Raw genomic sequence first — 20,300 nt, 5'->3', positions numbered from 1 at the left:
CTTGCCTGTGGGAAGGGATTCCAGCAAAACCAAGGGCATTCAGAGAAAACGGAGTGTTTTTCCCCACCCCCCACTAAGGATCAGTTGACCAGCGGAGACCAGCATGCCCGCAGAATTCTTACTTATGATTAGCGTGATTACAATGGCCTGTTTTCCACTAACCAGTGCAGCTAGGATTACACAACCCCTCTGTGTTGGGTTTGAGGAAGAAAAACCAAGTCTGGAAAACTCCAAATGGCAACACTAATTCCAAACTGTTGGCCGCTACATTTGAATACATGTCTTTATTAGAAAAATTGTAAGTGCATATACATCTTTTCATTGATATGACTTCAAAGTAGAAATTGTTGTTTCTCAGAAGGAGTTGTTATTTGTTATTAAAAAAAAAAAAAAAAAGCACACTGCATACAGGAAGCTGCCTTCTCCTGGACCATTTTCACATTATCTGGGAGATGTAATTTAAACAACACAAAATACAGTATTTATCACATTTAACACTGAACCCATCACTGCTCAGAGACTGAGAATCCAGCGAGGTTACAGACTAACAAGTTTCCCGGGTGGTATTTTTTTCAACTTGGCAAGCAATGTCAATGGTCTGCTGAGGGGATTTGAAGGTTTCCAGGGAGCATTTCCCGGGGACAGGGCTCCCTGGGAATGGGTCAGGGAAGATAGGTACAGGGAAGATGTGTACAGGGACCCCACAATTCCTATCCAGTTGCAGAAGGGAACACTGCCTGCCTGCCTGCCTGCCCGCCCGGGGTCTGGGGTGGTGATGAGCTCCCAGTGGGGAGCCCATGCCATAACATCAGGCAGCAGTCAGAAAAGGAAGGTCAAATCGGATCCAGTGAAAAAGCTTAGAAGTTCTCTGGTCTTCACACAGGGGGAACTGCAACCTTTGGCTATTCAGGCCGTCTGCTCAAAGCTGAACCTCCTTTCTCTGGAGGACAGGCCCACCGGCAGAGGGCCCCCCCACCTGCTCCCCTACTCCTGAGCCACCTCGCTGGGGTCTCAGCACCTGGCGGGGCTGGACAAAGAACAGTGCAAACAACACAGGGCGCAGATTCAGATATAAACACACAGCACTTCTGGGGGTCCCGGTCCCCACCCCGGCCCCACAGCTGCCCAGGTCCTGATGCAAAGGCTGGCAAGGGAGCACGACCTTAGAGGTTACACGGAGCCCAAGGGAAGGTCAGGTAGAGCAGCACTGGACGAGGAGGAACAGCTGGGTGACCCCTAATCAACTGATGCACTAGACTTGTTTTTAAAGCAAAAGGGGATGGGCGAGCCTTTTCCTTTGCAAATAGACTATTTAAATGCACATTTGCTTTAGTTGGGCAGCCTCCACTTAGAAGCAGATTGCAAGTAGAGTAATTGTTAGGCAGATAATTTTCCTAGAAGTTTCTACTCTTAACTATTTTCCCCCCTCTTGGGGAGAAACAAACAATTCTTTAACTGTAGTCAAGATTCAGGGCCCTTTAACTGTAGTCAAGATTCAGGGCCACGTTTATTTTCTTGGAGTAAGAGATTTAATGGCTCTGGTTCAGGGATTCCAGGAGAAGATGGCTCCACATTTTCCATGAGAGTTTTAAATATCTTGGATGACTTAGAAAAAGCCTATCCCACTGAAAAGCAATCATTTCACATGTAATTCAGGAGCCCTGTAGTGTCAAGTTAATTTCTAAAGACAGTTTTGAAACCGTTCTGTACTTCTAACTAATAAAGGTCCCTGTGCTCTATTTATTCAATATAATATTGCTATTTGAAGATACCAATTTTCGTTTGGCAGAGGGATTGGCTTTCTACCACGAAGATCCGATATAAAGGAATATTTACGCAAATATTAACATGTTACCGATAACACAAAGATTATTAAATCTAAAAACACCTACAATTCCAGATTATTTTGTTAGAATATACTTTCTGCATGTTGTTTACAGGGTCCTCTCAACTGATACATTTCCTTGTTTTGCCCTGCTTTTCTTCCATTTTGTTAATTTAAAATGTTTGCTGGGACACTGAACCAAAAGCAAAGTATTAGTAAGATGAAATGTGAAACGACACAATAAGCAAAAAAACCCCTCAAGTGCCTACCTGCTGCACTTAAACTGTTTAATGCAACTCTACAAACTGGTCTCGGTAAAGGAAAACACCCTACACGTCAGGGTTTTAACCTACTTTCCCAAATATCCCCTTGTCTAAGAGTGAAAGCCAAGATGGACGTTCTGGAAGCACAAGGTAACAGCAGTGGAGAAGTCCAGACGCCACTGTACAAGGTGGTGGATGCTGGGATTGCCAAGTGGGGAAAAAGGGGAGGTTAGATTTTAGTTGGGAAGGAATCTTCGCGTCCAGGACTCATTATTTCACGGATCAGCTTTTCAAAAACCAAAAAAAAGGGTTGAGGATTCTTTTCACGTTCTCGCCAAAACAATCACGCGCTTGAGGCAATGGAGCAAAAACTCCCCGTGGCTCTGAGATACCAACTGTAGGAGCATAAAGGCCTGGCCTCCTCATGGGTCAACTCTGCTGCACACCGAATTCCCTTGGGCTCTGTGGATCCATCTTGGGTTTGTGATCAGTGGGAAAACCCAGGTTGTCCACCCAAGAGGATCACACCCCTAATCAGAAACCTGGTCAAAAGACCTCTCCTTACCCTGAGCCTTTGCATCCAAGGGGTGGACAGTACGTGCCCCGAGGATGTTGGCTTTGAACAAGAACACAGGATTGGACAACGAACAATATTCCAAACGAGACACAGATGTGCACAGTGTTTGCAGCACCGGGTGACACGAGACACATTTTGATTTGCTTCTTGGTGCCCAGTTTAAATGAAAGCTTTGGTCTTGAGACAGTCTTTTTCCAGGGCGATGGAGACAGTCTTGGAGATACATGATGATGGATGAGACAGAGAATGACAACAGCATGATGGGATGTAGGGAAGAGCTCAGGATGAGGGGTGCATCTCTCCCTGCCCTGGCCTCATCCTCCTGCCTGCCTCAGCTTGGGGAAGCCCTGCGATGCTCACCAGTGGGGAAGGCCCCAGCTCTCACTCCGAGGAAGGGTGAAGCTCCCGTCTGACTCTCTAAACTTGACCCTGCAGCCCCCCCCACCCATGCACGGGGCAGCCTTCACTAGGGTCTGCCCTGGTTCTGATACGTCCCAGGGGCTCTCCGTCCCACAACAGGATGATCTGGGGTCTCAGCCTGCACAGCTCAGAGAGATACAAAACTCAGGAACCTCCAGCTGGGTGAGGGGCTCCACGGGAAAGATATTATAACAAAGCAAGTAAAATAACGGCCTCAGTCTAAGTTCCTATCTGTCACCAGCGACACTGGATAATCAAACTAAATGAAGAATAAACACCATATATTTTGCTACATAATCAAATGGTGATAGTAAAGGCAAACTGTGCAAAACAAAGCCCTCGGAAATGTACCGGGCCCTGCCTGGGTGCAGCAAAGCTGCTGCGGGCTCTTCCTAACACTGGTTTCAGACCTGGGCTCCTACTGTAAGGTTTCCTCAGGCGTCTGACCCAACCTGCGCCTCTCACATCTTGAACCTCCTGTTAACAAGAACAGAGGGAGACACCGTTAAGGCGGAGGCCAGGCAGCAAGCCTAAGACGCCGAGCCCTGCTGCAGCAGGGCCCCCACTCCTGACTTCCAAATCGCGGCCGTGTGCCTCCTTTCCGAGGCCCTGGGAAGGGGGAGGGTGGCGAGAGAGGCAGCCAGGGCTGAAGCGGAGGGATGGATGGAAGATGGGAAGCGGAGAGGAAAGTCGGGCGCAGCCAGCACGGGGTACGGCAGACGAACAAGGGCACGCAGACGGACGGCGAGGCACGGTGGTCACGCGACAGGGCAGGGCGCACTGCCTTAGCCCCAGCGTGGATGGAGGGCTGACAACCCCTTACCTCAGTGTGGCCCGGTCCTGCACCAGGCCCGGAGCAGGCTGCCTGGCCGTCCAGGGTACCACCGACCACCTCCATCTACCTCCTCACCCCCACCCCACCCCGACTGGCCCCGGGACGGTGCTGGCACCGTTCACTTGCTTCAACCCAAAACAGAACGGAGTCCGGCTCTACTCTTCCACAGCCCCCCCCCCCCCCCCATCTTCAGCGGGGCTGGCGCTACATCAGCTTGTCAGATACAGCGAGGGCCCAGGGCCAGTGAGGTCACAGGAGGACAGAAATGGAGCGTGTTTGCTTTTCGGAATGTGGGGCCAACCGTCTTAGTCCCCACAGTCCCAGCTCCCCCAGCAGGAGTGGAAGGCGCTGTCTTGCTGAGCACTGCAAGGAGCAGTCTGTCGTCTCAGGGCAGCAATAGCTTGACCCACCATTGCTAGATGGCAAACAGCCCCCTGTGGTCTTCAGAAGGGACCCACTGCCCCTCTCGAGGCACAGAGACGTGCCGTTCCCGCTGTACGAGGAACAGAGAGCATGGGGCGCGGGCCTGACCGGCTCCTGAGCGGTTTAGGAAAGGTAGGACTACCCCAGCGCAGGTGCCCCAGCCCAGGCCTGCTGCCCTGGGCAGACCGGCAAACATCCTGACGCCTTAGGAGGCAGGGCAGGTGGGGAGCGGGAGGGCATCCCGGACACCCCGGAGCAGGCCTGCCATCCCCAGGGCTGGCAAGAGGGGTGCAGGCTGGAGAGTCAGCCACATAAAAGGGAGAGGGATGGGGAATAAAAGGACTTGGGCTGCAGCACCCTAGCAGGACACTTCCCTGATGGGGAAAAGGAATGGCCACAAGGTTCTGTGCTGCCATCCCAGAGGACGCTAAAGCGTGAGGGGACACAGTGTTCCAGGTGAGTCTAACAGGCTGGCGCCTTGGGTTTTCTTCTCCTGATTCCATCTGTCCAGTGCTCCAACCACTTCATCTTTCTGGATCCACAGACTGAATCATGACCAGGGGCCTGGGGTGCAGGGGGAGTGTTTACATGGGACAGGAGGATGGGGAGCACAGTCCAGACATTCGAGGTGTCCTTTTTCGAAGTACTACTGAAATCTGGGCTTTGCTCTCCCATGTGATCCCCCTCCTTCCGGTCCAGATTAGAGAGACTTGGCAAAAAATCTTAGACATAAATCTCTGGGTGGTATGAGGAAAGTTTTAGAGCTTTCTAGAGCACCATGTTCACTTTAAGCACATATTTCCCATGAGTGAGGACTGAGGCAGCTGTGTCCCGGAACCTAATCGCACAAGGTCACCGAGACTGTCCCAGCAGGTGGGTGGGGACAGGCCCTTCACACAGTTCCTCCACATCGGGGACCCGTTTAAAGAATCTATAAAGTGAACTGCCCGGACAAGAGGCTCCCTGAGAAGTATTTTCCACAGCTGCTCCCGGGGAATGCGGAGCTGCTACCCCCTTGGTGTCCGGAAACCAGCCCTGCTCGGGGGTAAAGTCGCTCTCACAGCCCCAGGCCTAGGACGGGGTGCTGGAGAAGTCCCACCCCAGGTGGCAGAGGGGTGGAGGGCCCCTTGGGAAAGAGTCAGTTACCACCTGTAAAAGGCACGGCCATAGCTAGCTGGGCCCCACGAAGGCTGTGCCGGGCAGCACCCGCCGTGGTCAAGGGGAGGGCAGAAGGCCCTCGCTGGCCGAGGTGCCGCTGCTGTGCTAGTAGATGGCCCTGTGCGGGCCGGGCCTGCACTCTGGCCTCAGCAGGAAGGCACGCTGTGAGTGTGTGAGCCGGTGTGCCGGTGAGCCGGCCCTTCTGGGAGAGGGAGTGGAGGGCCGGGTGGGGGTTCAGCGGCCCAGGGCAAGGCCGGAGACCCCGGGCCGCTCGAGACAGTCCTGAGCATAGTGTCCTCATCCCAGACCACAACCCCAGTCTCGGCACAACTACTTTCTTCATAACTTAGCAGACCAGGAAGGGCCTTAAAAAGCGCCTAAACACGGGAGCCAGTGTGGCCAGAGGAGCGCCGCTCCTCCGAGGAAGGTCTGAGCACCTGCACGGAAGGCAAGGCGTGTGCCCTGGAGGAGGGTTAGAGCAAATTTACAAAGCGCCGGAGAGACAAGAGCAGCGCGCACTGCGGTCCATCTCGAAGTGGCAGAGAACTAGTTTTTCCTTTTCTGGGCAGCCTTTCTCTTCTTCTGTCGCTTCTTTTTTCCTATCTTTTCTCTTTTCCCCATTTTTTCTTCTCTGCGCCCCCTTAGATAAAATCAGTAGAACCATTAATGACGTTGAAAGGGACCGGGGTCTGTCTCAGTCTGCACACTATTTCACGCTGGCCTGGGGATCAGTCTCAACCCTGTCTTCTGTCTTAGGCCTGGAGGCCCCCCGGGCAAAGCACGGCCCACCAGTACTTCCTTAAAATAAAGCAGACATTTTCCCCCTGACTCCAAGAGAAATATTGGCCAGCCTTCCAGAACATCTGTGACCTGGCTATCGCCATGGCCAACCTGCCAACCTGGCCCTGGTTCCAGCTATGGCCTGAGGTTTCCAACCCGGAAAGGCACTCACATCTGATAGGCTGTGAAGGATGTGAAGTCCAGGGCCAGGTTGGACTTGGCCTTCTAACTCACCTCAATCCCATCTACTCAGCCTTCCTTCCTTCTCAGTGCAGAGCTAAACTCTCTGCTCGAGCTAAAAAAAAACCTGCGCTTCAAACTGAATCATGCTTTGGAGGTTAGAGACCCAACATTCAGATGGCCATCCAGGAGAGGAGAAAGAAGGCAGCCTGATGCCACTTTCTCCTTTCTGGATGCTTGGGGGACGTCCCCCAGGGAATGACTGGGATTGTTCTGGAGAGCAAGGGAGAGAGCTGGTTAGCAGAATTTGATTAGAACAACTGGCTCATGACTGTCACATTAAAATGATTCAAGCTGAATGGTATTTAATGATTTATGGGGTAAGGCCACCTGCTCCTGGGCAGGCTTTCTATTAACCATGGCCTGGAATTATGGGATTTTTACATGGGAGAATGTGAAAGCTGCATATTATGAGAGTTGAGTCTCTGGAGATTACGTGGGGGTGTTAGGAGAACCGAGGAAGAGGAGGAAGGGGAAGAGGAATTAGTGAGTCAAATATTATTCTTCAGAAAACTAGCACTGTTGTTTCCATTGGGTTTAAAAAAAAAGAAAGAAAGAAAAAAAACAAAAGGCTCAAAAACTTGAGTTGCAGCTCTCATTTGCTCCTGAGCCAGGCCCATGCTCACATGTGAACTTGGCAAGAGGGATTCAAGGCACCTGACCAGCAGGCCACCTTATCTTCATAAACTCCAGAAAGGTATCAGAGCCCCGTGTCTAACCACTAATGGATTTTATTTCAGGTAAAGAAATTCCCACATCCAGTAGGAGGCTGATGCCATGAAACAATTAGCATTTTTATTGCTAGTGCATATAATGTCACATTGGATACAATTTTAGTACAAGTGAAAAAATACACTGTGGCTAAACATTAAAAAGCTGCAATCACATTTATAGATCATATATATTTCTTTACAAATTGCCAGTAGTTTAAGATAATAGAGAAAGGTAACCTACTGACGTTCATATGGCTCCACTTTCAAATATATGAATTGTTCGACTATAAATATATTCTGAAATACAATTGTTTTCTAAAGAAACATAAAAAAATGTGCACAAAAAATATATAAAAAATGCCTTGCAGAAAGTTACAAATACCACTAGGCCCATCTGTGGATCACATTTACCATGGAAATGTCACCTTGCCAACATTTCTGATTGGAGCCTGAAACCATGCTGTGGTTTCAGGAGGAGGGGTTAGTGGCAAGAGGCTCATTTATTCATTTGTTTTTCCGCTTCGGATTTCAGACACCTCAGGGTGTACAGAGCCTCCGTGGCATATATAAGCTTCGGAGGCAATCACAGAACCAAATTCCTCGAAACAAGTTCAGATTGAAAATTGCATCGGACTCTGCAAAGACCTGCCTTTCAGGGAAGGCGGAGACAGGATCTCCCACCCACCCCCAGAGAGGGCCAGCCCCCCTCTGGAGGCAGAGGCCAAAGAACATTCTCACAGAGGGCCTGAGCAGGAGGGGAGGGTGAAGAGAGGAGAGGGCTGCAGGGCGGGGGCCCCAGCAATCCCTCTCCTCCCACTGAGCATGTACAGAAATGGGAAGCAGAGCAAGATAAAAGCATGCTGCTGGAGGCAGGGAGAGGCCTGGGAATGACCGGGACAGGGTTTCTGAGCACAGTCCCCAGCGACAGTAGCCTCTACATGGAGCCTACAGATCCGATCACTGAGCTGGAAGGAGAGGGTGGAGGTGGTGGCCGTGGCCTAGCACCGGTCAGTATCAGAGGGTCACCTTGGGCTGTCATTCTAAGACGGGCACCCACTGCGGGAGCCGCCCACGGTCTTCCTCTGAGTCTGGAGGAAGGATGCTTTTCTGAGCTCCATGCTTGGCCTGTCACCTGACTGTGCCCAGATGCCCCAGGGGCAAAGGAAGAAAAGCTCCACAACAAACCAAATACAGATCGTGAAGTCGTCATTGATTAAAAAAAAGATAATGGGAATGATGTGATTATGAGGATTACGAGAGAACCGACAGCGGGAAATGCTGCTGGTACAATAGAATTTCTTAGAAAAACCCCAGTTACAGAACAGCCAGTGCGCAAGGGTATAGGGCTCGGGTGGACATAAGCTGCGGTATCGTACCATAGGCTATAAATGCGGGTGTCTACGTGCCGGGCCGACCTCAAGCCTGTTCCCAGGTCAGTGCGCTACCCCCAAGGCACTCCTGGTCCCCCCCATGCAGGCCTTCCTCCCCCAACCTTGCCCTTCCATCTGCCACACGGGTCTTAGCTTTCCTCAAGTGGGTCTACCGGGAAGTCCTTTTTGGCTGTTGTGCTTACTTGTTTAAAGCTTTCTCCAGGTATTCCTGAATCCACTTCAATTTCGGGTCAATGCACACTTGTCTATTGTTGTTCTTCAGCCTCGCCCTGCCAAAACAGAAGAGGCGACAGTGTGTGGCTGAACGGAGAAGGCGCCGCTGGGATCTGGGCACCCGCTCCTCTGACACCCGCGTCAGGGCCCTCCCCGGTGCCACGTGTCCCACTCGGCGGGCTCGGGTTTGGGAGGAACTCAGGGTGTGCCGGGGACACATGTTCCTAGCATTGTGGCAAGTCCTGCCGCAGAGCTAGGGGAAGGCGAGAAGAGGCTTTCCAGGGGAGTCCAGGGAGAATGCACCACAGGGAACATCTGAGTTAGCCTTTGAAGGAGGAGAGGGAGCTGGGCAAGTGAAATCAAGGGGGAGAGAAAAGCAAGAGCAAAGGCACCAAAGGGGCACCTGCTTAGAGGATGTGGAGGAAGGAGCGGGTGGCCAGGTGTAAAGGGCAAAAGAGTGGGACTTTCTCTGTAAGATCGTGGGGGCTTACATTGGAAAGCGATAAAGGCAGATTCTTATTTGGATGGATCATCTTGAAAGTACGTGGTGGACAGACTTAAGAGTAAGCCTGGAGGTAGGAGGCCTGCAAAGAGGTACTGCGGTAGTCTGGGGAAGAGAGGTGACAGGGCAGTGAGGGAGGGACGGTGCAGGTAGTTTGCCAGAAAATGGTTTCCAGAGAGGGTTTACAAGCTCCCTCAACGTTCCACGGTCACATTTGTTTTTTTACAAATTCAAAGGGCATCTTCCTCCCAGGTCTCTGCCCCACTCACACTTCCCTCTCCAGGTCCCCCTCCCTAAAGCCCTGGGTACCAGGCCATCTCAAGCAGCCTGAGGACTCCCTGCCCAGCCACACACGGCTCTGTGTGGACAACTAAGGCCAGCACAGTGGCTTGGGGACACCGCCGGGAGTCACGCAGCCTGCCTGTTAAGTGACTGACATACGCGGAGGAAGAGTGCGGTTCAGAGCAAGGAGTTTACATTTGGCTGCCACTGCTTATGAATTAATCCTGTGTTTGCCCAGACCAGCGAATCATGTCTGGCTTCTTCAACTTCAAGGTGCATTCCTAGCAGGTGGACCTGTGTAATCTGAACCGCAAAGCAGGTCTATGGCGCTAAATTCAATGTCTGATACAACACTTCTCGAAGGGGAGGCAGTATTGATTTTAAGAAAGTAAGTGAAAAAAACATCCATCTTCTAGTGGGTCTAAAACATCCTGGAAATGACAAACACGTCCGAGGCAGCAAAGGCTAGCAAAAAGAGACAAAATCAAACTTAAAAACAGTTGGTATCGGGTGGAAAAGCCTTCTGGCAGTTGCAGCTTTCATTCCAACTGCTGTGCCCCCTCACCGTTCTCAGCACTGGGGCTTTCCGGGAGGTGAGCTCCCCACGAGAGACCCTGAGCCTCAGCACCTCGGCGTCTAGCCACATGACCACGAGGCGCTGTGTGCAAGCATGGGTGCGTCTGAGCGCCCGAGGGCCAAGCAATGAATGGCGAGAGCGGCTCTCTTCTCCGGAACCTCGCCCCGCCTCCCGCAGCCCAGGCGAGCAATTTTTGTGTGTTGTATAGGTGTAACTTCAGTCTGCCTCGTTCCGCACATGAATGAAATCAAATATCAACAGCTGCCCTCAACGCCAGCAAAGCAAAAACTCGTGGGTTGTGTTGGAGAAAACGCCGTTAAGTGAGCTGAGAATGTTGAGTTTCACCCAATGGTTAGAGGCTTGGCCTGAATTTGGGTCTCGTGAGATTTTGCTGTGTGATAAAGGATGGATTTAGATCACCAAAGCCTGGAAACTGCCAGGACAGACAGCTGTTCCTAGCAAAGGGCTGGCTAATTTACTGGACTTCAGAGGAAACTCTGGTGAAGCCCGTGTTTCTCTAGTCTGGAGGCACCCAACTGTACTGCCATTTCCTGTGCTAAAGGAGGAAACTTGGAAAAAAGAAACAAGAACCTTTAGGGGCACAGCGGGGTGCCAAGGGTAAGAGTGGCTTTTGAAACTCCTGCCTGGTAGCTTACTCACAGGCCTGGTGGTGATCACAGCTGCCTCTAATTATGCCAAGTTCAAGGCTGGTGGCTCAGCACGGGTCGGCTCTCCAGCGTTTACAAGTTTTGAGCTAGGTGCTACTATGCCCATTAGAGGCAACACTCCTGGAAGATGATGTTGAGACTTACACGATCTGAAGGGCACAGTTCGGAGTGTTGAGGATTTTGAGATGCTTGACGTTGGCTCTGGCAACGTGGCTCTCGAAGAATCGGCAAGGACATCTGTAGCTCAGGCTGACCGGTTTCCCTAGAAGAGGTGATGGAAGCAACGCAGTTTGTTATGATCCTGCCAGACCTTGGGGATATATGTGTGGATGTGTCTGCGGCCAAGGGTTAAGGTGGTGGAATGATGTCAGGATCCAGAGCTATGGGACGGGTCACGGGTGCATCCTTGCTAAGACCTCTTGGGCAGCACAGTGAGCTCTGGGTGGGCGAAGGCCCGAGCCTCCATAGGGCCAGAGGGCAAATGGACCTTCAGAGAGCTGGATCCTAGGGGGCAGGGGAATTAAAAGAAGCCCCCTGCTCGGTGTCTTAAAATATATTAATCCCAGGAGAAAACTGTTTCAGTCCAAGGTACTGGGGTTCCCAGTTATTCTTTGCAAAATAAACTCTTCCAGGGCCAACTAGAAAAGCCTCCCCCCACCCCCACCCCCCTCCCCCTCCTCTCCCTCAGGGAAGGAGGAGGGGGAAGCAGAAGGCTCCAGAAGCAGCGGTTCCCCTGGGAATGTTGCCCTCCCCCCACCTGCAATCTTCTCTCCTCACATACATCTTAAACCCAGGCAACCACAAAAGAATCCTGGCAGGCTTCCTACCTGGGAGTCCCTAGAGGGCAGGCCAAGGGTCCACCTTCTCCCAGGCACTCCCCTGAAGGCAGGGAGATTATCAGGACTGGAGTCAAAAGTGGCTTTCATTGTGCAGGGATGCTCCAGCCTCCTGGGTTGTATTACCTCTTTGTTTGCCAATTCACCAATTTGCAAAATGCCATAATTGACACTCATTAGTTTAAATAAGCAAAGGGCTCCTGCAGAACCCACCACTCACCCTCTAAGTCTAGAATTGCAAGCCCTGGGGGGCTGGGATCTTTGTGGGTTTTTTTTTTTTTCTTTTCTGCAGATTTTATCCAAGCCCTACTTAATACCCCAAATTATTTGAATTTGTGGATCCTTTCATCAGGGATTAAATGTATGTCTGAGAATATTTAGTCCAGAGATTAAAAAAAAAAAAAAAAAGTTTCCCTGTTTACAGAGCTCCTAGAGGCCTCCCGGTGGTTCTGAAGTTCTGCATTTTGGGGCAAGAGACCTGGGGAAGCTGCAGGACACCTTGTAAAGGACTTAATTTTTCCAGAAGCTGTGTTCAGTTGAGAGATGGCATGGCCTGCAAACAGCAGCCTATTTAGCCAAGTCAGGGGAAAAGCAGACCACCCGGCCCCCTAGGATCAAAGTCGAATCCTTAAACTCGAGTAAGGAGAAAGCCTGACTTCAGGGTGCTCAGTGACTCAGGGCCCTGGAAGGGTCCCTGGAGCAGCCTTCAAATGTATACCCGAACTGACTCCAGAAAGTCACTGCTGGCGCCTGGCTTTCAGCAACTACACCCAATCCCTGTGGTAGATGCTGAGTGTAGCACATGCTACCATACTGCGCATGCTGCCCTGTAACCAGATCGCCTGGGAAAGCCATCCCGGGGCTGGGGGCTAGGTGGTCTGGGTAAAGGAGAAGCCGAAGTCTCCCCCTCTGAGTGTCCTGTCTCCAGTCTCCCTAGAATGCTCATGTGTCCTCCTGAGCTGGCTAGGGACTGGGGAACTGGGGCTGGGTGGTGACACAGGAAGGGTCCCAACCCCAGCGCAGCAGGCTGAAAGGGACACAGTGTGAGTGCTTCAGCCGGTGGGGGGCTGCTGGTGGGGGCTGCTGCTCTCCCATGTCTGGGAAGCTTTTCTGGCTCCACTAACCAAGTAGTGGAGATCAGGCCAGAAATCAGAGCTGAATCAGAGCTCAAAACACAGGCTTTCTCTTCTCTCCTTTCCCCCCTTTTACCCCCTGGGATTATCCATTTCCTTCAAAGGCAATTCTTATTCCTGCTCCCAGGACCCAGTTGCCTGCCTATCAAGTGGGGAATTTCAATAGGTTTTTTAAAGGGACAGAGCGCCCAGGGCTCTTACTAGAGAACTCACCTGGGGTCCTCTCCTCCAGCTTTTTGTCAACATTACTAACTTTTCCAACTGGTTTGGATGTGACTCTGCGTATAGGCCTGACACCTGATTGGCCTAGATGTTACCGGCTTGGGACCCGGTGAACTTGGCTCTGTTCAGGAGCAGTTCCAAGAGAATCTTCCACTCCAATGCAGAGACAGGAGCCCTGGCCAGCCTCTCCAACCGGGCCTCAGAATGGAGCCTGGCCTGGATGCATATAACCCCTGGAAGTCCAGGGCATCTAGGGGCCCAGCTGCTTGGCTGAAGTCAGGTGGAGGGAGGGCAGGAGAGTGAGCCTGACCCTGAACAAGGGTATCTCCAAGTGCAGTTCTGAAGTCGGTATAGGTCCACAGGCTCCAGGAGGTCAAGAGGTACATTCAAGCCTATACATGCAAGGAGAACCAGACAGACCTAGAGCCTGAGACCCTGATCTGGCCACTTGGCTGCTAAGAGGGCAACTCAGAGGGACAAACAACCAACCCTTCCCAGGGCCAAGATGAGTCTGTCAGTGGGGGCCCCTGCTCCCTCTGTGCTCCTTCCAGGCCAGCTACACCTGGATCCCTGCATTCCTGTCCTTTCTGCAGCTCCCCAGGGGAGTGGGACAGCTTGGGGAAGCACCATTTCCCTGAGAGGCACAGAATGACACCTCCACTCTCACCAGACACTCAAATTGTTAATGCTCAAGCCAGAGTATCCCCCACGACCCAGGGCTTCGCAAGGAGACTCAGCCTCACATACTTTTTCTTTCGGCTTAGGAGGTAAAATCTAAATTGCCTTCCATCCAGTCCCTCTGCAGCTCTGTCCAGCAACTTGCCACACGTTTAAAGAACACTTTCCAGGCAGTCAGCTATGAACTCCTGTTAGCCCTGGTCCTCTTGCCTGGAGGCTGCAGTCATGCCCACCTTACCCACACAGGCTCCCAGGCCACTGCCTGGGACGATGCAAAGGGTCAGCGGCTGGAGCCCAGCCTAGGGCTGCAGGCGCTCAGGCCCCGCAGCTGCCCCACGGAACACACCAAGTGTCCTTCAAGCCTGTGCAGGCTTTGTTGGCAACTTCGCAGCCAAGAAAGGACAGCGTGGCCTGACTAACACAGCTTGTTTCGTGTGTTTCAAGCCAACAGTTTATTTTGTTTTGCAGCAGTGGTGTCCTGTGACAGGACAGCGAGGTTTCTCTTAAGCTTCAGAAGAAAAAAAAAAAAAAGCTCTCTCCCTCTCCCAGTGAAACAGGACACCACCTTTCCCAGTGGCCTAAGGCCTTGGCGATTGAACTTTGTTGCAGCGCTCATTCTGAGGGAAGAGCGATGGCTTGGCCGGTGACAAAGGCGCCTGTCTGCAGGTGTGTTTGGGGGACAGGGGAGGGGCACGAGCGACCCGGCGGCCCCTGGGCCTCTCTTCGGTGACCCCGGGAAGAGGCCAAGGAAGCAGCGGCTGGACGCGCGCCCGGGTTAGCCGCGTCGTTGCGGACCGCGGAGCTGTGCAGAAGCGCGACCGCGCGGGTGGCGCAAACCCGACAGCTGCTCTGTTTGGCTCGCCCGCGAAACCGAGCTAGGGTGGGTGCAGAGAGAGGGCCAGCCTCGCCTAAAGGGGACGCCGCGCAGCAGCACCCGACCGCACCGCCACCACGAGCGCGTCGCGATGCGAGACCCGCTTCGCGATGCGCTGTCTCGCACACGCCTCTCCAGCACCCGGCGCAGCGGGGCCTCGGAGTCCCTCTGCTTGGAGACACCGAGTCGCGCGCTGGACGACACTGGCTGGGTGGGGGTGAGGGGTGGGATGAGGGGGGACAGAGCCCGGCGCCGAAGTCTCCCGACCCCGCTCCACTCCCCAACCCCCCGGCGCGCTCCCAGCCAGTTATCCTGTCCGGTCCGACCCCGGGCAGCCGCTCGGGTCTGGCGGCCGCCCACCGTTCGGGACCCCGAGCCCAGATGCGGAGCGCGAAGCTTCAGGGCGGGTGGTGGCTGCTACGCTCGGGGCTTCGGGCGGCGCGCCCCGCGAAGGGGGCCTGCCTCGACCTCCCCGGTACCAGGCGGCGCGAGCTGGGTTAGCGCGGGGCGGGGCGGGCGTGGGCAGAGGAGCCGAGCGCACTCACCGTCGCTGAGGCAGAGCGCAGCCAGCACGAGGGCCAGCACGGCGACGACCTTGGCATCCATGGCACCGGCGGACGGCGGGCGGACGCAGGCGGGACTCGGAGCGAATGCGGCGGCGGAGAGTGAAAGTGCGGCGGCGGGAGGCGCGCGCCGGGCACTTTAGAGGCGAGAGCGGGGCGGGGCGGGGCGGGGCGCGCGGCGAGGGGCGGGCCTGGAGCTGCCGCCTGGAGGCCGCGGGGGGCTCCGGCGCGCGTCCCCCTCCCACACCGCCGCCGGTCCCGTCCCCTCCCGCCCTCTCCGCGCCCGGGATGCTCCAGGGGCTGCGGTGTGCCTGGGCCTCTGACCTTCTCCTCTCCGCTGGGCCCTGCTCCGTAGGGCTCGACCTGCAGCGAGGAACGCAGTCGCGCAGGGAGGCTCGGCTAAATGTTGGTTATTGTGCCCACTGAGCAGGTGGAGAGATGGAGTCCCAGAGGCGGGAACTGAAGGGGGACCAAAGAGAACCAAACGAGTCGATGTGTGCCGAGGCCGGAGGTAGCCAAGAGCGCCCCGTTTTCTGAGTCTAGAAGCTCGAGGTGACCACCGGGCCAGGCTCGCGTTGCGCTGGGCCCCCCGCAAACTAGGCCTAAGGGAAGGAGACCAGTCTGGGCAGTCCGTGCGACTGCCATCTCAAGCCAACGCCATCATTGATAGCCAAGCCTCAGGTTCCTCACTTGTCAAATTGCGACTCTAAAATAGAATGATGCGCCGCGGCAGCAAAATAGTCTGCCCTGCCGGCTGCGTGAATTCAACGTGAATTCTAAGCAAACGTGAATTGACTTAGCTCTCTGTCCTCTGTTCTCTCAACTGTGAAATGGGCTGATCACAGTGTAACTGGGGGAAATGATTGGCACTCCTCACTCAGGTGTGAAGTGCTCACCCTTGAGTCTGGCACATAATACTCAATAAATGGAAGCTAGAATAATTGTTTAAGCTTCTGCATTTTCTCCCTCTCCCAATGAATGCCCTGCGCGACCCAAAGTGTTGACCCAAAGTGTTGTGAGAACTCCCCTTTGCCCCTTTCCCTTCTACCCCAGGGCAGTACTCCTGGCGTGGGCCTTTCTGGTCCAGAAAACGACACCCACAGAGTCGTCCCTGGGTGGTGTCTGAACTCCTGGCAGGCCGCGCCCCAACCTTGAAACCGCCCTAGCCTAGCAGGGAGGGGTGCAGGCAGGCGGCCCAGGGGTGAGAGGAGCACAATTTGGGACTTCATTAGTGACCACAGGACGCTCCAGCCACCTTCCGCTTACTGGCATGGCTAGACCTTGGAGTGGATTCTATCCTCGCACGCATCCCAGGAGCTGTGGCGGGGACATGTCTGTCTCCCTGGACAGTCAGGTAGTCAGGGCCACGGGGGCATGGGCAGGGGCCGGCGGGGCCTGGGCTCAGCAGCTCCCGGCCAAGGGCCGCAGTCAGCAGGAAGTTGCAAGAACTCCTGGACTCCGGTGGTGAGGATGAGTGTCTTTCCGAGACTACTTTCACGCCCGATTAGATGCACCGTGAACTTAACATTTATTCATTCATTCACTCCAAGCCGAGTCCACTGCTGGGCACTGGGCGTAGAGCCGGGAAACGCAGTGGCTTGGTCCCTGCCCTTAAGGAACTAACATTCCAGTGGGCAAGCCAGTCCTCAGGCATTCCTGGGACCCCACTTCTTTTCAGGAGAGCCGGGCGGGTAATCGCGGAACTGGTGAGCCTTGGCTGGCTGCGGGAGGAGAAAGAGCGCGCCGGCTGAGCTCCGGCGCCCTCTGGTGGAGAAGTCTCCAACATCCTCTCCATCCCACCCCGCTTCACCCTGGCACCTCCCACCCCCACCCCTACCCCACCCCCAGGTCCGGGTTGACCAAAGCTCAGGCTCTCCCCTGATCCCTGCTCAGCGAGGTGAAACTAAAGTGTTGCGTGGAAAATAGAGAAGGCGGGAGTTGGCATGACTTGGAGCCTGGAACTCAGAGCCTGCCGGGAGCCGCGTGGAGCCCACCTGCTAAAGCAAATTCCAGTTTCTCGTTTGCTTCTTTTTTTTGCCTCAAATCTGGTTTTGTCCCCGCAGCCAAGCCGGTCACCGGAGGGGCTCCCGTGGGCTGGGACAAAGGAAAACCGAGGCCTCCTGCCTGGCCCTGCCCCCGTCCCCCGACCCCAGGATAGACATTAGTGTGGGACACATTAGAACCGGCCACTTTCTTTATCAATTTATTAAAATACTTCTTGAATGCCTACTATGTGCCAGACACTGGATAAGTATTTGAAGTACTTTAGTAAAGGAAGCAAAACAAAATAAAAACAAAAACCCCAACCTCCAGTCCGGGTACATCCCCAGGGGGAGAGGGGATGGAGGGGAGAAGAAAACTGCACAAAACCTAAGTAATTAAGCACATATTCTATAGAAGGTTCTTACTTAGATGCTATGGGAAAATGGAGCAGAGGGAAGGGGAGTGAGTTAGGATTTTAAATAGAGACACCAAGAATCTGCATTTTAGGTAAAATCTCCAGGTTTTCAGTTGGCAATCTATTTGAATTTTAAAATGTTCCCTGCCAATGCTGTTGGAGGCCAGGGGCTACTAGACTGTGCCTTTTCCCCTGAGTTCCGTGTTCAGCCATGGTGGGGGGGGGGGTCCTCCCAAATTCAAGACAGCAGGGCCCATCACTTTTTCTCTTGTGTCCTCTGTTTATGCCGCTGCCTCCAGTTATAAGGCTCCACTTTTCTTTCTCTGCCAGGGAACTCCATTTTCCAGCAGGGCCCAAAGCCAGCTCCCCCTCCCTGTGAGATCTTCCAGATCTTTCCCCACTCAACACTCCGAGTCGCTGCTCTTCAGAAACACCACAGTCATGTGGAGTTCAAGGTGGGAGGCAGGCAGGGGTCTGGCTGTTGAGGTGCAACTCCCTGGCCTAATTATGCCGTGACGATCCCTAGACCCCAGTGACCAGTTCAGGTGCCTGCCCACGGCCCTCCGCCCCTCGGCCTGGATTGTTCATTCCTTCAGAGTTCAACGGTTGGCCTTTCAGGGAAGGACCTTAGTACAAGGTGGAGGGTTTGCACCAAATCATTGGTTTCCAGCGTGTAAACGATCAGATGACTTTAGGTGGTACTCTGAAAACATTATTTGTAAAAACATACGGATTTATATATTTGCTTTGAAAAGTAGCAAGACAAAAGTTATAGCTAGCACATTAAAGCAGACATTTCAGATATTGTTCAAGATGGATTTCATTTTTTTAAAAGATATGGTTTCATTTTTAAAAAGCAAGTAAATTTAAACCAACGTAGTATGCAATAGTATAGGGGGTTGGAGACACAGCACAAATCCAGACGGTGATACAAAAGGACCTGAAGTTTGGAAACGCTGCCTAAATACAGAGCATTTTGGGGGGTATTATTTAATACTACCCCCCTCTCCCTTAAAACAAGCCATTTGGTCCCAAAGTGGTAAAACAAAATCACACAAGGAGGGTATGACATCTCTCTCACCTTTGCCATCCAGGAGAGGCTAGAGAATCCTCAACGAGGAGTGCTCAGGTCCTAGGCAGGGTGTGGGGATGTTTGAGATCCTGCCCCTGCTTGCTCTGGGCACCCATGGCTTTCCCATCCCAACCAATGAGTCTTCTTTCTCCCAGCTTCTAGTGTAGACCTGGAGGGCCACAACCAGAAGACGGCTGTATGTGCTACACCCCGCCCCCACCTCTGCTCTCCCACCTTTGACACCTCACATCGGGGTTCACAAGTAGGTGCCCTACCCTGGGAACCAAGAGGCCCAGGGAGAAGGACAAATCCTCAGAGCCTGGATGCTGGCGTCTGTGGAATAGGTACGCTAACTCTCAAGGTTGGGATTGGAATTTACCAAGTGTGAGAAGGCCCTCAGGAAGATAGGACTTCAGCTTACTTTCTCTGAATTTGTTACATTTTGTTCTCACAAAGACAGAACTCGCGGAATAAGCCTTACTGATCTCAGCTTCGAAGACACGAAGCCCAAAGCTCAGAGTGGTTGAAGGCCTTGACCAACATGAAACAGCTGGTCAGGGGCAAAGGCACAACTCTCTGGACCAGCATTTCTGGCTTCTGGAACAACAGCAAGGCCATGGGAGTCTGCACAGGGATGTGAGTCTCTTTCACGGCAGACATCTAAGGATCCTCTTGGAGTCCTGTACCCAGGGCCAGGGCTTAGCATCTGTCAGGCTGGCCATGTTTTCCTCAGCTGGATCCCAAAGGCTCTTCCCAGAGTCTCGTTTCCTCCTAGAGGGAAGGACCCCAGGGAGGCTGAGTCAGGTCTCGTAGATGAAGGGCTCTGTAGCAGGGTCCTGGCTGGTTTGGGGCCACATACGCAGGTAGGGCTTCCCATAGTGGATGTGCCCATCCAGCAAGCCAAAGACTCTGTCTCATGGACACTCCTAAAATAGGGGTAATATTTTCTGGGACATCCTCCAGGAGCACTGGATGAGTGGAGCTAGTGTTCTAGGAAAAGCCAGACCCAAGGGCTCTGAGGGTTCACGTCTGTGCTCTCAGCAGCCACACTAGCTCTCACATACCCACCCAATTCTGCCTGCACCCATCACCAAAATCACTGGATTAATCTAATCACGTCTAGATTAATTCTGCTGTTTCCAGCCCCACCCCTCTCTCCTGTTACCCTTGCCTCTAGGCAGACTGGTCCCAGCATCTGGAGCTCCAGCAGTGGCTAGAATTGGGAATGTGCACCAGCTTCTACCACAAACCCCTGGGTGATGGGAGGTGTGAGCTCTTTGGGATAAATGACATTTACCTGTGAGTTAGTGCTATACATCTTTCGCTCCCTGTATGCTCACACCTACCTTTGAGGTGGGTTCAGTGTTAACCCCATTCCCCAGATTTGGGAGCTAAGATCGCAGCCAGTCTTTGGCAGAGCTGGGATTTAAATCAACTTAGCCTGGCTCTGGACTGGGACTGTTCTTGGTGAAGGATAGAACAGTAGGTTTGAAAGAAGAGTGGAAGAAAGCCCAGTTAACTTTAAATTTCAGATTAGCAACGAGTCTTTTCCTTTCTTTTTTTTCTTTGTATATATGTTCCAAATATTGCATAGGACATACTTATACCGAAAAGAATCATTCATTGTTCATCTGAAGTTCAAGTTTAACTAGGTGTC

The 20,300-nt window shown here is 53.2% G+C and overlaps 1 protein-coding gene across 2 annotated transcripts; it reads right to left on the bottom strand.

Annotated features, from left to right (window-relative positions):
* Positions 1-265: 265 nt before the first annotated feature.
* Positions 266-15,278, bottom strand: CXCL12 (C-X-C motif chemokine ligand 12). Of its 2 annotated transcripts, none has more exons than XM_042960656.1 (4): positions 15,156-15,278; positions 11,012-11,129; positions 8,808-8,894; positions 266-3,562 (listed from the first exon to the last, which is right to left on the bottom strand). In XM_042960656.1, exons 1-4 carry the CDS (start codon positions 15,214-15,216, stop codon positions 3,547-3,549), a joined length of 282 nt encoding a protein of 93 aa, XP_042816590.1. In that variant the 5' UTR covers positions 15,217-15,278; the 3' UTR covers positions 266-3,546. The 2 variants fall into 2 exon arrangements, with proteins under 2 accessions (XP_042816590.1, XP_042816589.1); XM_042960655.1 differs by lacking the exon at positions 266-3,562 and adding an exon at positions 5,560-6,141.
* Between the last annotated feature and the right edge of the window lie 5,022 nt (positions 15,279-20,300).

The sequence above is a fragment of the Panthera tigris genome, chromosome D2 (assembly GCF_018350195.1).
Source record: "Panthera tigris isolate Pti1 chromosome D2, P.tigris_Pti1_mat1.1, whole genome shotgun sequence".
Taxonomy (NCBI): domain Eukaryota; kingdom Metazoa; phylum Chordata; class Mammalia; order Carnivora; family Felidae; genus Panthera; species Panthera tigris.
This window is presented reverse-complemented; position numbering and strand designations above follow the sequence as displayed.

Coding starts and splice junctions, on each gene's coding strand:
- CXCL12 (XM_042960655.1), bottom strand. CDS start 15,216: ATGGATGCCAAGGTCGTCGCCGTGCTGGCCCTCGTGCTGGCTGCGCTC. Junction 11,130..15,155: donor TGCGCTCTGCCTCAGCGACG/GTGAGTGCGCTC, acceptor CACCTCTTCTAG/GGAAACCGGTCAGCCTGAGC. Junction 8,895..11,011: donor AACTGTGCCCTTCAGATCGT/GTAAGTCTCAAC, acceptor CTGTTTTGGCAG/GGCGAGGCTGAAGAACAACA.